The sequence below is a fragment of the Canis lupus genome, chromosome 14 (assembly GCF_003254725.2).
Source record: "Canis lupus dingo isolate Sandy chromosome 14, ASM325472v2, whole genome shotgun sequence".
NCBI classification, from domain to species: Eukaryota; Metazoa; Chordata; class Mammalia; order Carnivora; family Canidae; genus Canis; species Canis lupus.
In genome coordinates this window covers 4,768,498-4,782,029 of record NC_064256.1, presented here as the reverse complement: position 1 = coordinate 4,782,029, position 13,532 = coordinate 4,768,498, and the positions used below count along the sequence as shown (strand labels likewise).

General features: G+C 50.8%; 1 protein-coding gene across 1 annotated transcript in view; it reads right to left on the bottom strand.

Moving 5' to 3' along the window:
- The window catches only part of PLXNA4 (plexin A4), a 426,671-nt gene that overhangs the window by 54,702 nt on the left and 358,437 nt on the right, over positions 1-13,532 (bottom strand). Inside the window, exons 13-16 of the mRNA XM_025471690.3 lie at positions 13,174-13,325; positions 8,756-8,873; positions 3,695-3,831; positions 2,348-2,512 (exon numbers count right to left, since the gene is read on the bottom strand). Of these exons, the coding sequence (XP_025327475.1) occupies positions 2,348-2,512; positions 3,695-3,831; positions 8,756-8,873; positions 13,174-13,325 (572 nt within the window). The remainder of the gene's footprint in view (positions 1-2,347; positions 2,513-3,694; positions 3,832-8,755; positions 8,874-13,173; positions 13,326-13,532) is intronic.

The window sequence follows — 13,532 nt, the reverse complement described above, 5'->3', positions numbered from 1 at the left end:
TGGGGGCCTACTCAAAGGAAGTGACAAGTCATTGTCCCTACCATCAAGAAGTATCTTCAAGAAGAGTCCTACTATCTGAAACAGTCGTAAGCTTGGTGAGTGAAGAATCCCTGTCGCCCATATTCATTTCTACCTCTCTGCATCTCTACCCATCGCTACACTCCCAGTTGTTCCCTGGCTTTCTCTTGCCCTCCACCTGCCTTCCCACTCACACACACGCACACGCATAGCACGTGCACAGGGCACGCACATACATGCAAGAAGATTCCTATAAAACCCTGACAGGCTCTTCTGCCCGTGGCTGCGTTCCAGAATGAGATTCTGCTATCTGGCCATCTCCCAATCTTCTTAATCGCCAATTCAATCCACGTTTGAGAACGGACCCCCCACATCACTGTTCATGCGTGCAGAGCCCAGGCTGTTGTGAGCAATGCAAAGCCACACTTGGCAGAGCCTCGCCCCATCAGAGAATTTGTTCACTGCAGCAAAAATTCTAGAGCCGGCTGGCAGGCCCAGAACGTGCTTCCAACCTCCCTCTTGTCAGGAACGTGGTTCAGGGTTGGCCTCTGGGTGCCAGGAAGGACGCAGCCTCTATTTCCATGACAGCAACTTGAGGAAGAGCTGACTTAAACTAGGCTGTGAGTTCCTCAGGGAGCTGCTGAGTTTGTCTAGACGGAGGGCTACACCAACTTCCTGGATTCACCTGGCCCTGGGGACAAATCCCAGAATAGCTTCCTACAGACTCTTTCCTGCTTTCTGTGCCTTATAGTCATCTACTTTAAAATCATGGCCAAAGCTTATTAAGTTTGGCTTTTACGGAGTAACGGCTGAGGATAACCAATCTCATCTCCACAAAGGCTGCCTGTCTTTCATGGGTTTAAGGCCGGGGGTGGCAAACATTCCTGGAAAGGGCCAGAGAGTAAATATTTTAGGCTTCCAGGCCATATGGTCTGTTGCAATTACTCAACTCTGCTGCTGTGGTGAGAAAGCAGCTATAGACAAAACATATACGAAGGAGCATGGCTGTGTTCCAATAAAACTTTATTTATAAAAGGTGGTGATGGCCAGATCTGGCCCTCAGGTTGGAGTCTCCTGACCCCTATTTTAAAAGATTATTCTCTGGACTGGACTTGTCCCTGCCCCCTGCTTCAGCCATGGGAACTACATCTTCTTGCCTTCCCCCATCCCCCGATGCCAGATGCCTTCTAGAACTGAAGCCAACAGTGAGGAGGGCTGAGGACTCAGCCAGAGGCAGTGGTGGAGAGTTGAGCCAGGCGCAGCACTGTGCATATGCATCTGGCTTAGCCCTCCCAGTGTCCCGGAAGGGAGTCGACAGATGAGAAGCCACAGGCCCAGAGATGTTAAGTAACCTGAGGACGTTTGGCTGGGCCAAGCTCAGTCCTTTCCACCCCAAGTCCTGTTGCACTCCCCCTAGGCCCCCACTCAGCAGTCTCCCAATGGTCAGCAGGGGCCTTGCTGCCAGAATGCTCTGTGCAGCAGCTTCTCCTTACGATCTATCCTCCAGGGACCAGAGCAGCACTCCTGCAGTTCCCTCCCTGAAGTGAGATGCCACATGCTGGAGCCCCACCAAGCAGGGGACTGAGAGGGGCCCCAGGGACCCTGGAATTTCCAAAGCCCCCCATGGTGAATCTGTCAAGAGGAGACCCTGGGAAGTTACGTAGCTGGTGTACGGCTGAGTGAGAGGTGGCACTGGAGGGTCTTCCTGTAACAGCACATCCCTGGCTGCCTCCCAGGACATATGCTCTCTATACACATGCTGGCCCCATGGAAAGAACAGGGAACAAGACCCAGTCCCTGCCCCTGAGGAGTGTGCAGTAGAGGGAGGGGCGAAGCAAGCAGACAACTCGAGATCATGACAGAGCATGACAGAGGGATGGCAGGAGGTTATAGAAATCCAGAGGATGGGCATTCGAATTGGACCCTGGTGGTAAGGACATGCTGTTTGCTTTAGGCCAAGGAGAAGTTGGATCTGATCTTACTCTTTCTCCTACATCCCTCAGCAGGACTGGAATTATCACCCGTATTTGGGAACAGGCCTGGCACCCCCCGCAGTCACTGTGAGGGTATCATGGCCTCCAGGCACATACACCAAATCCTCAGATTAGGGGCCATGGGCTCTTGCTGACCAGAGCTTGGGCTCTGGGTCTGGGTCCCACTCAGAGGTATTCTCAGTGAAAGGAGGGTGCCCTGGCAGGAAGGTATGGTCCAGGGGGCGGTGCTCTGAACCAACCCCGGGTCATCAGTCTTCCAAGCAGACCCGGGCCCCAGAGCTGTCCTTGGCTCTTGACAGTCGGGGAAGGAAACCCTAGGTCAGGGCCGCCCCTACCTGACTATGCTCCACTCTGGCTCGATCCGCACGATGGTGGGGTCCTCCACGTACTGGAAGAACAGGTCCTGGTGGATACTGGCCTTGTCCACTTGCACCATCACCTTCATTTCCAGGACCTCATCTGAGGATGTGGTGTTGCAGATGATGTAGGATGGAGAACGTCTGCAGGGAGGGCAGACATGGAGCTGGGCTCCTGGGTGTTGGCGGGGACAGTGGTCCAAGGCCAGGGCCCACCCCTGCCCTGTCTGCAGGGCCTCGGAGGCCACGGGGCACACTGCCTCCAGGCCCTAAAGACCCTCTCCTGGACCAAATCGTGAACAGGCTCCTCGGAGACCTCTTTTCAATGAGGCCTCATCCTTTGGGCCCCATCTTGGGCCTGCCAAGCCCCATTTTTAGCAAGAATCCTGCTAAGTCAGGTCAGCCAGAGTTCTCCAACCCTTGATCCCCGATCACCCTGGGCTGCCTTCAGCAAGAATCCTATTAAGTCAGTTTAGCAAGAATTTTCCTATTCTTGCCACCGATAGTTAATATCACATCAGTGACCCCTAAGCCCACCCCCTCCCCCCGCGCGCACCCCTCGCTCTGCCGGTGGCTATAAATCCCCAGCTGTCTTTGGCATGTTTGGAGTGAAGCCTTATTCCTTTCTGACACCCATTGCAATAGTCCTTAGTAAACTCTTCCTTCCTATTTCAGCAAGTGTCAGAAGGATTTTTTTTTCTTTACCCTTGGCCTGACTTCAGATCTATCGCAACCCTCAGCATGGTTCTGGCCCCGGGGAACCATGTGTGGAATGTCACATCCCCACCACGTCCCTGAGTCCTGCATCAGATGAAGCCCTGGCCTCCTTGCTATCCCCGAGGTGCCTGGCTTATGGAGGCCGTGCCCTCCTGAGCCTGGAGGGTGCAACCAGGGGGAGAGAGAGCTGGCGGCCCTCGGGACGTTCAATCTCAGCCAGCTGGGCTAGGGGGCCCCTGGCAGGTCTCAGCAGTCCTGACTGGCTCTGCGGCAGGGGGCAGGGGCTCTAGATTCCCAAGTGTGTCCATGGAACCCCAGGGTTCTGTATCAGTGGTCGGTGTTGGGGCACAGAGGCTAAATGGCAGGCAACAGCATGAATGGCCCATCTAGGGAAGGGCTGCCTGGCAGGGCTCCAGACTGAGCCCCAGACACCCACAGCCAGGTATGCCCATACCATCTTCCCTCAAAGCAAAGGGCCCCTTTCTCAGGGAGGAGAAAGTACTTCCAAGAGGTGAGTGAGCCCTGGAGTCCGCCTGCTGCCCTGGGGCAGCCCTGCCCACCCCACCTTCTGGGCTGTGAGCCCCTGAGGCCTGCCTGGAGGTGCGTTACCTGTGGAAGAGGCAGGGCTGCTTCCCGAACATCACCACCACGTTGCTGCCCGCGTTTAGGTTGGTGCCTGTGATGGTCACTTGGGTGCCCCCGGACATGGGCCCCCGTTTGGGCTTCAGGTCCGAGAGAGTTAGCGTCTGTGTAGGAAAGGATGTGGCCTGAGACACGACTGGGACAGGGTCTGAAGGGGCAGCACCCCGCTCCCGGAGTTGCTCAGTAACAGTGGCCTCCCAAAGAGCCCGCGGAGTCCTACTGGGCTTGTGGGGAGAAGCAACATTCTGGACCTGCGGGTTTATACCTCTATATAATCACAGTAATAATAACAGCTGCTGCGTGCTGCGGTTCTAACTGGCAGGCTTTATTTCCTCATCCATGTCTATATAATTTATTTTCCCAATCCATTCTACAAGGTAGGTGTTAGTACCCATTTTACAGAAGAGATTCACCCAGCTAAAAAGCGGCCCATCTCAGATCTGACTCCAGAGCTCTGGCTCTCTAGCATCTCCTCAATTGTTTTTGAGAAGGTGATCTGCTCCTTCCACGGGGCTGGCTCTTCCAGAGGGCTGCCCAAACACCCAGAGGCCAGAGCAGTGGGTCCTGAAGACCCCAGGAAAACCCAGGAAGAGAAGCCAAGAAGGGTCAGTGGATTGAGTGAGGATGGGATGATGAGAGGGGGCACCTGAGAGCTGAGGATTTGGAGTTGTGGTTTGTTCTTTCATTAGCATTTTAATGGAAAAAACTTTCCTCGTCCCAGGTGAGAAGCCTGTATCTGCATTTAAATGAAGAAATATCAGAAAGGGAGACAGAACATGAGAGACTCCTAACTCTGGGAAAGGAACTAGGGGTAGTGGAAGGGGAGGAGGGTGGGGGGGGGTGTGACTGGGTGACGGGCACTGAGGGGGGCACTTGACGGGATGAGCACTGGGTGTTATTCTACATGTTGGCAAATTGAACACCAATAAAAAATAAATTTATAAAAAAGAAAAAAATTAAAAAAAATAAACACAGGTATACAAGTATTCAAAAAAAAAAAAATGAAGATTTATCTCTCCCTGATCCCTTAAAGAATTCCACACCAAAAGTTGAAACTACTGAGCTCCCGGCCGGCAGGCCTGCTCCCCAGGAGAGGCCTCCATTCCTAACACCTCAGAAGGAGAGAAAGAGCCTGGGCAACTTGCTGACCGGTGCACACAGTGTCTACCCTGCATGCTGGCAGGGCCCACATGCCCTGCTGCCCACCGGGTCCCTGCAGAGCCCGAGCCTGGCATCCCCCTGCACCCAAAGCTAAGGCATGCTTCAGTCTAGCGCTGTTACTGGCCCAAACGGAGCCCTGGACCAGGGTGGGGTGAGGCCCTGGAAAGAGCCCTGGTTTCTTAGCTCTGCCTAGATCTTGCTGTGTGACCCGGAACAGGTCCTGTAACCTCTCTGACCATAACATCAGAGAGCTGGGTCAAAACGAGTTATCTCAAAGGCACCTGCTGGTTCTCTGCTTCTGTAATGGGGTCACCTCCCACAAATGATGCTTTTGCTCCATTGTCTGGAGGGGAAAGAGAGGGATAGTCTGCGGGAGGTAAGGCTGGTCCTAGAGATGGAGTCAAAGATAGATGACTTTGACTCCATCTCCCCCCCCCCCCCAGTAGATGGGGTTCTAGAAGGGATACAAGTGAGGAATCCCTGTTGGCTCTGCAGTGGCAGGCTTGGGGGGGGATTATTCTGGGGTGAGCAGAGGATGACATGGAGACATGTTTTAAAGTTGTGAGAAACTATTAATTATTCAAGTCATGCTTCATAAATATTTCATGGTATGTTTGCACGGGAAATCAAATTCTGTATTTTTTGTCGCCTCTTCACTTGTTTCCTGGATGGAGGTGGGGAGGAAAAGGTTCCCTCCATGGAGATCTCTAGGGAGATCTGAGGGCAAAACCAAGAATGCTGATCCCTTGGCCTTGGCGGTTGGGTTCTGGGTGAATAAACCCACACATGAGAGTCTGACCTGATTTGTGGAGGGAAACGGAGTTAGAGCCAAACCTCACTCCCAACCTCAACACTGGGAAGGGGCTCCCCTGCATGCTCCAGATCCTGAGAGGCACCCCTGGAAAAGGACCCCCAATGTGCCCCAAGTCTCCAGCTTCTCCAGCTGTCTCAGGACTCCAGAAGAGTCAGGGGCTTCTGTGTGCCCCCTGCAAGCTGCCTAGTGGAGCAGAAAGGCAATGAAGGCTCTGAGATGCTGGGGAGCATGACAGAGGGTCCTCCTGTCTCTTCTCACCACCGGGGTGACCCCCATTCCCACCCTGGCACCCTAGGAGCTCTGCAGGGGCAGCCTCAATGATTGGGCTCTTCGATGCACACTGGAGGCTGTGGAGGACTCAGGTCCCTAGCATCGTGCCTCCTCCCTGAAAGTCCTCCTCAGTAGACACATGGCACCAGTACCATTCCTCAGAGGTATCCCACAAACAAAAAAGCTGCACAAATCTTTGAGTCCCACAGCCCCACTGGACCAGTGCGTTTTTGCCTTGCGGCAAGAGCTCCCATCTTTCCCGACCTATCTTTGTGCTCTGACCTCTTCTCTTCTCATGAACCCCCTTCCCTCTCCATCTCTTGTGTTCCCATCTTTTGGTGCACCTGTGTCCCTTACACCAGGGACTGCTTCCCACTACTCCAGGTTCATCTGGAGCATCATATTCCTCCTTGTATGCTCAGCCTCTTCCTTGAAGCCTTGCCTTGTTACCTGCACCTAACCGCATCCTGCTCCAGAGTGGAAACAGGAGTGCAAGCAAGACTGGCCTTACCTGAGAGCAGAAGCAGCTTTTGAATACTGCACAGGCTCCTTGTAAGTACTAAGCCTGGGACCAGTCAGCGACAGGCATGTGGTATCTGTTCCATAAGTGCCGTCTTTCCTAGGCCGGTGGTCCTCAGCCTGGGCTGAGTTAGGATCCCCACCTCTAGCATGTGACTCAGCTCAGGGGGGCTCCAGAGCATTTTGTTTAAAGCCTCACAGGAGATTCCAATGAGCGGAGAGGTTTAAGAGTGCCTAAGCACCATGGGGGGCTAACAAAGAAGGGAAAGGCCAGGGCTTCATCTCCAAAGACTTGCGGGTCTGAGAGGCAACGGCCAGCGCAGTGTGGGCAGATGCCAGGGAGTCCCCAGTGGGCCAGGCACCATGGGTGCCACAGGCTGTGTATTCAGAGAAGGCACTGAGAGACTCAGGAGCAGAGCTTGGGCTGACAAGGAGGACACGGCTCAGGGCAACGTGGGGAAGGACATGGGGAGACGAAAGGGGTCAGGCCATGCAAAGCCCTGGGAAACAGGATCGGACAGACAGGGTGGGTCAGATGGAGGAGCCCGGGCAGCCTCTGAAGGCAGCAGCGCCCCGGGTCCTTCTAGAAGTGGGGATGAAGACACTTGGGGAGTACTGTCTCTGCCTCTATCTCTGTCTCTCTTCCTCTCGGTATCTCGACTCAGTTGGATCGACCACGTACGTGTCGAGACATCCATATAACACAGAGTACACCCGCGTCTCTCTATAGACACACACGGACACGTGTGTCACTGATTGTGTCCAGGTGTGTTGGGTTTCATTTGGAAACTTCCTGAAAGCCTTTCCAAAGAAGGTGGGGGGACAAATCCTAAAGAGATGGGATTTGAATCAACACATCCATTAAATCCATCCCATATGTGTGTTATGCACAGGCAGCGCTGGCCAACCGGGTTTAGGAGGAGGGGGGGTTCTTAAGAGTGGAGCAGGGAGCTGAGGACAGGGCGGTGGGGGGAGGAGGTGGTGGCTGCACATCCCTCCCAGATTGGGCCCCCCACCACAGGCATGTCTGCATGCACGTCCTCCGTCCTACCTCTCCTTCTGGACGGTGGGGGGAGGGGGTCCGGGGAGGGGTTGTGCAGGCTCTGAATCATCCCTGGAACACCCACGAGCCAGGGCCACCAAATTATAAGATTCAACCAATTAAGCAAATATTTATCAAATAATCTAGTGGGAGTGATGGTGCAAGGTGATAAATGGTTGTCAGTTGGAGAGAGAAAGGAGGAAGAGAGCGAGGAAGGTGGAGGAGGGACAGAGGGTGGGAGGAGGGAGGGTGAAAAGTGGGCTCCCTGGGATGTGTTCTGGAGCATTTGATGCCCAGGCATAAGATCCATCACTTCAGGCTCCCAGCTTCTAAAGCAGCTCGTAATCATGAGGAAAGTATCCCATCAGAGCTGTCATTAACCCCAGACGTTAACTGGATGGAAAGACAGTTTTGAAAATGAGGCAGTGAGCAGGGCAGCAGAGAAGCACATGCCTCCTGCATGCCCAAGGTCCCGAGAGGTCCCGAGAGCCCCTGTCCCCCCCAAGAACCCCTCACCAGGGGTGGCCTCTGCTGGGCCAGCGAGGGTCCTGGCTGGAGGGAATGTGGAGGTCGGAGTCTGCAGACAGGCCACAGGCAGGGAAGGGTGTGCAAGGAGGGTAATGATGTGGCTAGAGGAAGGTGGAGTGGGGTGCAGGGGAGGTGTGGGGTGGGGCGTGGGATTAAGGAGGTCATAGGATGGAGCTATGAGGAGTGGAGAAGGTGGGCTGAATGTAGATGATGGGATAGAAGTGATGGGGTGCCAGTGTACCAAGAAAGGGCAGGGCACAGTGGAAACCATGCAGGAGAAGAGAGAAGGGACACATCTGCTTGATGTAATTGTCACCATACTAAGGGGCAGATGCAAGTATTATCACCCTCATTTTAGAAATGAAGACACTGGAAGGTTAAGCACCTCTCCCAAGTTCGCCCAGTGAATAAGTGGCAGAGCTAGGGCTCCCACCCCAGGCCAGACACACTGCCACTCAGCCAGAGGGGACACTGGGCCCGAGAGCCAGAGCAGCTTCCCTGGAGTCGGGGCCAGACATAGCAAGGTTTGAAATTGAATCCAGTCTTTCAGATTTCCAGGACTGTGCTCTCACGCTGCACGACAGACTCCCATGAGCTGCTTGGGGTCTGACCACAGAGGTCCAGCTGGGCCCAGAACCATGGTCACGCCGTCTGTGACCTGCGCCCGGTTGGGTTGCCAATGGCCGGGACTCACCATGAAGTAATAGAGTTGTGAGGATCGGGCCATGAACTCGGGCCGACACACGGCCACACAGATCTCCACGAAGCCTGCATGCTGGCTGGGCTTGGCCTCTCCCATCTCACACACGATCCTGCGGGGAAGGGAGGACAGACCCCGTGGTCACAGCAGGGGCACAGGATGCCCACATGGGGCTCCTGGGCGCCACGCCTACCCTGGCCGCTTCTCTGCGGTAGGGTCTCAAGGCAGGGGATGAGGAGGAGAAAGACACCCCAATCCTTCCCTGTAAGGCTCCTTTTTGGTTCTTGGGCAGTGAGGAAGTGCAATTTCCATGGAGACTCTGTCAGGTGAGAGCCCACTAGGATCCCTAGTGTTCTGACCCCAGACACTCAGTCCCTCATTCAATAATTTTGTTCCCTCTGTGAATCAGAGAGTGGGGAATGTTTCAGCCAAACAGCTCAGGGAACAGGGCTGGCAGGGGCCAGAGAGGTAGTGACCTTCTCAAGGGCCCACAGCATGTCAGACAGGGACCCTGAAGGACACTTGAGGTTTTCAGACCCTGGCCCGAGGCCACTTGGTTCCTACTGTATGGACTGCCTCCGCGGAGTGCTTTCTGCCCCCAGCCCCAGCTGGGCACTTGGCAGAGAGGAGAGACTCCTGCTGGGGGGTGGGGGTTGGGGAGGGGGGGAGAGGAGCCGGAGACGTGTCCCTTTTTAAAAATGTTCATTGTTTTAATTATGAAATTTGTTCACACCCCTCGAAAACAAGACAGTACAGAAGTGTGACAGTAAAAATAAGTGTCCCTTTCTTCACTCTTAATCTCTTTTAAAAAGTCTGGTATTCATATGTAGATCTATCTCCTCGTAGGCTTTCTCTAGATCCCTGCAAACATATGTAATATATATAATATATATAAAATCTCCATTTTACAAATGAAGACACTGAGGCACAGAAAAGTTAGGCAACTTGCCCAGATGTGTGTGTGTGTGTGTGTGTGTGTGTGTGTGTTTGGTATCACGCACACACGTAGTGTTATATACATGCACGTGTACAATTACATAAAACATACATATATAAACATATACATGACTTTAAAAATAAAAGTGAAACCTAACTACCCACTGTCCTAAACCCCTGTCGTTTACTGCACGCACAGCGTGGACTTGCCCTGTGTTGCCACGCGCACAGCCCTACGGGATCCTCTCGGAACGCTTCATAGCGCTTCACGTTGTGGCTGTGGCTGCACCATTATGTATCCCTCCTCCTACTGATGGACATTGAACTTACCCTGATTTTTCTCCTACTCCAGATAACCTGCAAAATGAACCAACTAATATATGTGCAATATCCTCAAGCACTGCACATTCATTAGAATAAATCTCCAAAGGGGGGAGCTTGTGGGGTCATTGTTTATGTACGTGATGTTTGATAGGGAGAGGAAAATAATGGTCCCAAAGGGTCGTTACTGATTTATGCTTCTGTCAAAAGCAATTGGGTGAGATTATTTCACTCTTTCGCTAACACTAGATATTATCAATCCTTTGAAAGTTTTTCCGATAGGAAAAAAAGATCGCTTTTTTTGCTGTCATTTTTATTTCCCTGATCACTAGTGATGCTGCAGATATTTACAAGTATGTGTGTGCGGTTGTAAAAAAAAAAAAAATCTTAGATGGGTTTTCCTTTAGTCTGAAGACTGTCTCTTTATATTGCTAATGGGTGGTCTTTTTTTGTAGGAGCTACTGAATGAGGAGTATTAATTTTTGTTTCTAGTAAGTATTGCAATTATTTTCTCCCATCTTGCCACCTGTATTTCCACTTTCTTTATAGTGTCTTTTCCCACACTGAAGTTTAAAAGTGTTTGTGGTTCAGGGGCTCCTTCTTTTACTTTATGGCTTCCAGGTCTCTCTTAGAAAGAAAGAACTTGGGATCCCTGGGTGGCGCAGCGGTTTGGCGCCTGCCTTTGGCCCAGGGCGCGATCCTGGAGACCCGGGATCAAATCCCACGTCAGGCTCCCGGTGCATGGAGCCTGCTTCTCCCTCCTCCTGTGTCTCTGCCTCTCTCTCTCAATCTCTCTCTCTCTCTCTGTGACTATCATAAATAAATAAAAGTTTAAAAAAAAAGAAAGAAAGAAAGAAAGAACTTCTGGGTGACAGTCCAGTAAAAAATATATGCCTTTCTGTCCAGATAGCATAATGAATACATGTTTAGGATAAAGAAAAAAGAGAAAGTGCATAAAAATGCTTGCCGTACATACACTTCCTCCCACTCCATTTGAACCACCCAGAAATATTCACTGTCAACATTTTGGTGTTCATGTGTTCAGTCTTGTTTTCCTTTTACAGAATTAATGAGAAACTCTATTCTGCTCAGTGAATGATGTTCTCGCTAATACACTTGGAGCATATGCCTGGTCATGATTCTCCCGTAATATCAGATTTGATGGCTATATAATTTAATGCCTTATGCATGTATAATGATTTAAGAATTGATTAATTCCCTACTTAAAAATATGTAAGTTGCTTCTATATTCCACTGTTAACAAATAAGGCCAAAATAAGTGTGCTTGCAAATACATATTTGTGCATTCTGGTTATTTAAGGAAAGTTCTAGAAACACTATGACCAGGCTAAAGATTTTCGATCCACATTCCAAATTGCCTTCCACAAAGTGTGTCCCAATTTACCTTCAGAGTATGAATGTATGAGTGTGCTATTTCTCATGTTTCTCATCTGCACTGGGCATTAACTTTTTAAAAGTTTTCTCCATTGTTTTAATTTTTATTTCATTGATTACTAATGATATTTAACTTTTTCACATGACTTTTGGTTCTTTGTCTTGTGAATTGCACATTCATGCTCATTTCATGCTCTTTGCTCATTTTGTGATATTTGCCTTTTTATTTATGGAACCTCTTTGTATATTAAAAAAAGCACATAATAACTGTCATAAGATGTAACGGTAGTCCCAGATTACTGTTCACGTTTTTCTTTGTTTACAATGATTTTTGATGTACGAATTTTAAGTTTTAGACACTCAGATCCCCTCATCTTTTCCTTTATAACTTGTTTTCTTTTGCTCTTATACTTAGAACAGTTATACTTCCCTTGAAATCAAAGAAATTCTAATCACTCCACAGATTTATTTTTTCACCTAATTCTTTAATATATCTGGGATTTAGTTTGGTGTATAATGTGAAACGAGGGTCTGGTATTGTCTTTTTTTTTTTTTTTTCAGAGTTAACCAGCTCTGCTTATTAACTCATCTTTGCTTTCCTTGCTGATTTGAAATGTCACCTTTATCACATACTAAATTTTTACATATCAGAATTCTTTTCTGGGTGTTCTATCTTAATCCGCTGATCTAACTAGCACTGCAATAGTTCAATCATGTGACTTTAAAATCATATATTTTCCAGTTGGCTATGCAGGCCTGGAGTAGGGCATCTTAAAGTTCCCCAAATCACAACAGCTTGGTAGCAGCTGGCTTTGGTTTTATCCTCAGAAGTACTCCAATAGTTGAAGGAGCCACAGAAACATCTTTGGGCAAATAAGCCATGCGGGACCAGGGAGGTGAATTCTATCAAGAGTAGACCCTTCAATCACAAGGTCTACTGAGATGGCTTTCGGAAGCTCTGGATGGAAATCAGTGGGGATTGAGGATGGTGGTACTGATGGTTCCAGAATCGCGAAATCTGGGCAAGACCCAGCAAGCGGACAGGTAAACTCCACTGATGTACCTAAGGGAGACCTAAAAATTGTCAAGTGGCAAGGTGTCACTCTGGGAGGGGCAGCAAAGTAGGATGAAAGCTAGATCGTGCTGTGCATTTCATGGGTGTGTTTGCTGGGCTGGAAAATTGTGTTTACTTATTTACAAGGCAATGATACATGACTCACAAACCTCCTCTAACAGGTGGATTGGGAGGTAAAGGTCACTCATGGAATGACCCACGCCATGCTCCGTGACTTGGCATGGAGAAAAAGAGATAAACAACCCCAAACACCTACAGGATGGAGTGGGTCTGGAGTTTCATTTTCAGCCTCCACAGAGAGTAGCAGAGGCTGAGCTTCTTTTGTAACTGGAGGAAGACACGAGTCAGGACTAAGGGACAGCAGCAGGGGGAGTGGTAGGGATCCAAACTCACGTTTCTCTTACAGATTTTAATTTTGCTTTCGTCACGGCCACGCCCCAAGGAGGCAGCTATCACATTTCTCTTCCCTCTCAGCCCCATGTCCCCAACCCCTTTCTACACTTGCCAATACAGCAGCTAGCTGGTTGGAGGGCTGGGGAGGACTCTCGAATGTTAGGGGCATTCTATTCCCCCCACCCCAATGGTCTCTAACACTGTGTGCTGTTGGCTGCCAGTTGTTGGCCAGGGGAGGTGAGTCATCAACACATAGCCATCCCTCCCTCCGTCTCACGGGGCTCCCACTTACTGTTCTGCTGGGATGTAGCCATCCACCAAAGGACTGCACTCCACACCTGCCACCTTGACATGAGAGGCGATGTCCCGGAATTCCAGACCCAAGTTCTCTCCTCGGATGGTGACCTTGGTGCCCCCTTCCCGGGGACCTGTCACTGGGATTATCTGGAGGGAAGAAGCACGGTACTTTGACAAGCATCAAGACAGAGCCATCCCCCACCTGCTGATGGGGTAGAGGCTCCTGGCTCTTCCCCATCTCTGCATGATTCCCTGGGTTGGATCCACATCTATAAGGACACCCAGGTCTGGGACTGTCGATGTCAGGAGCTTCTGGTAAAGCAGTCCACGTTAGCGTGTGGTGTTGGGAGAAGT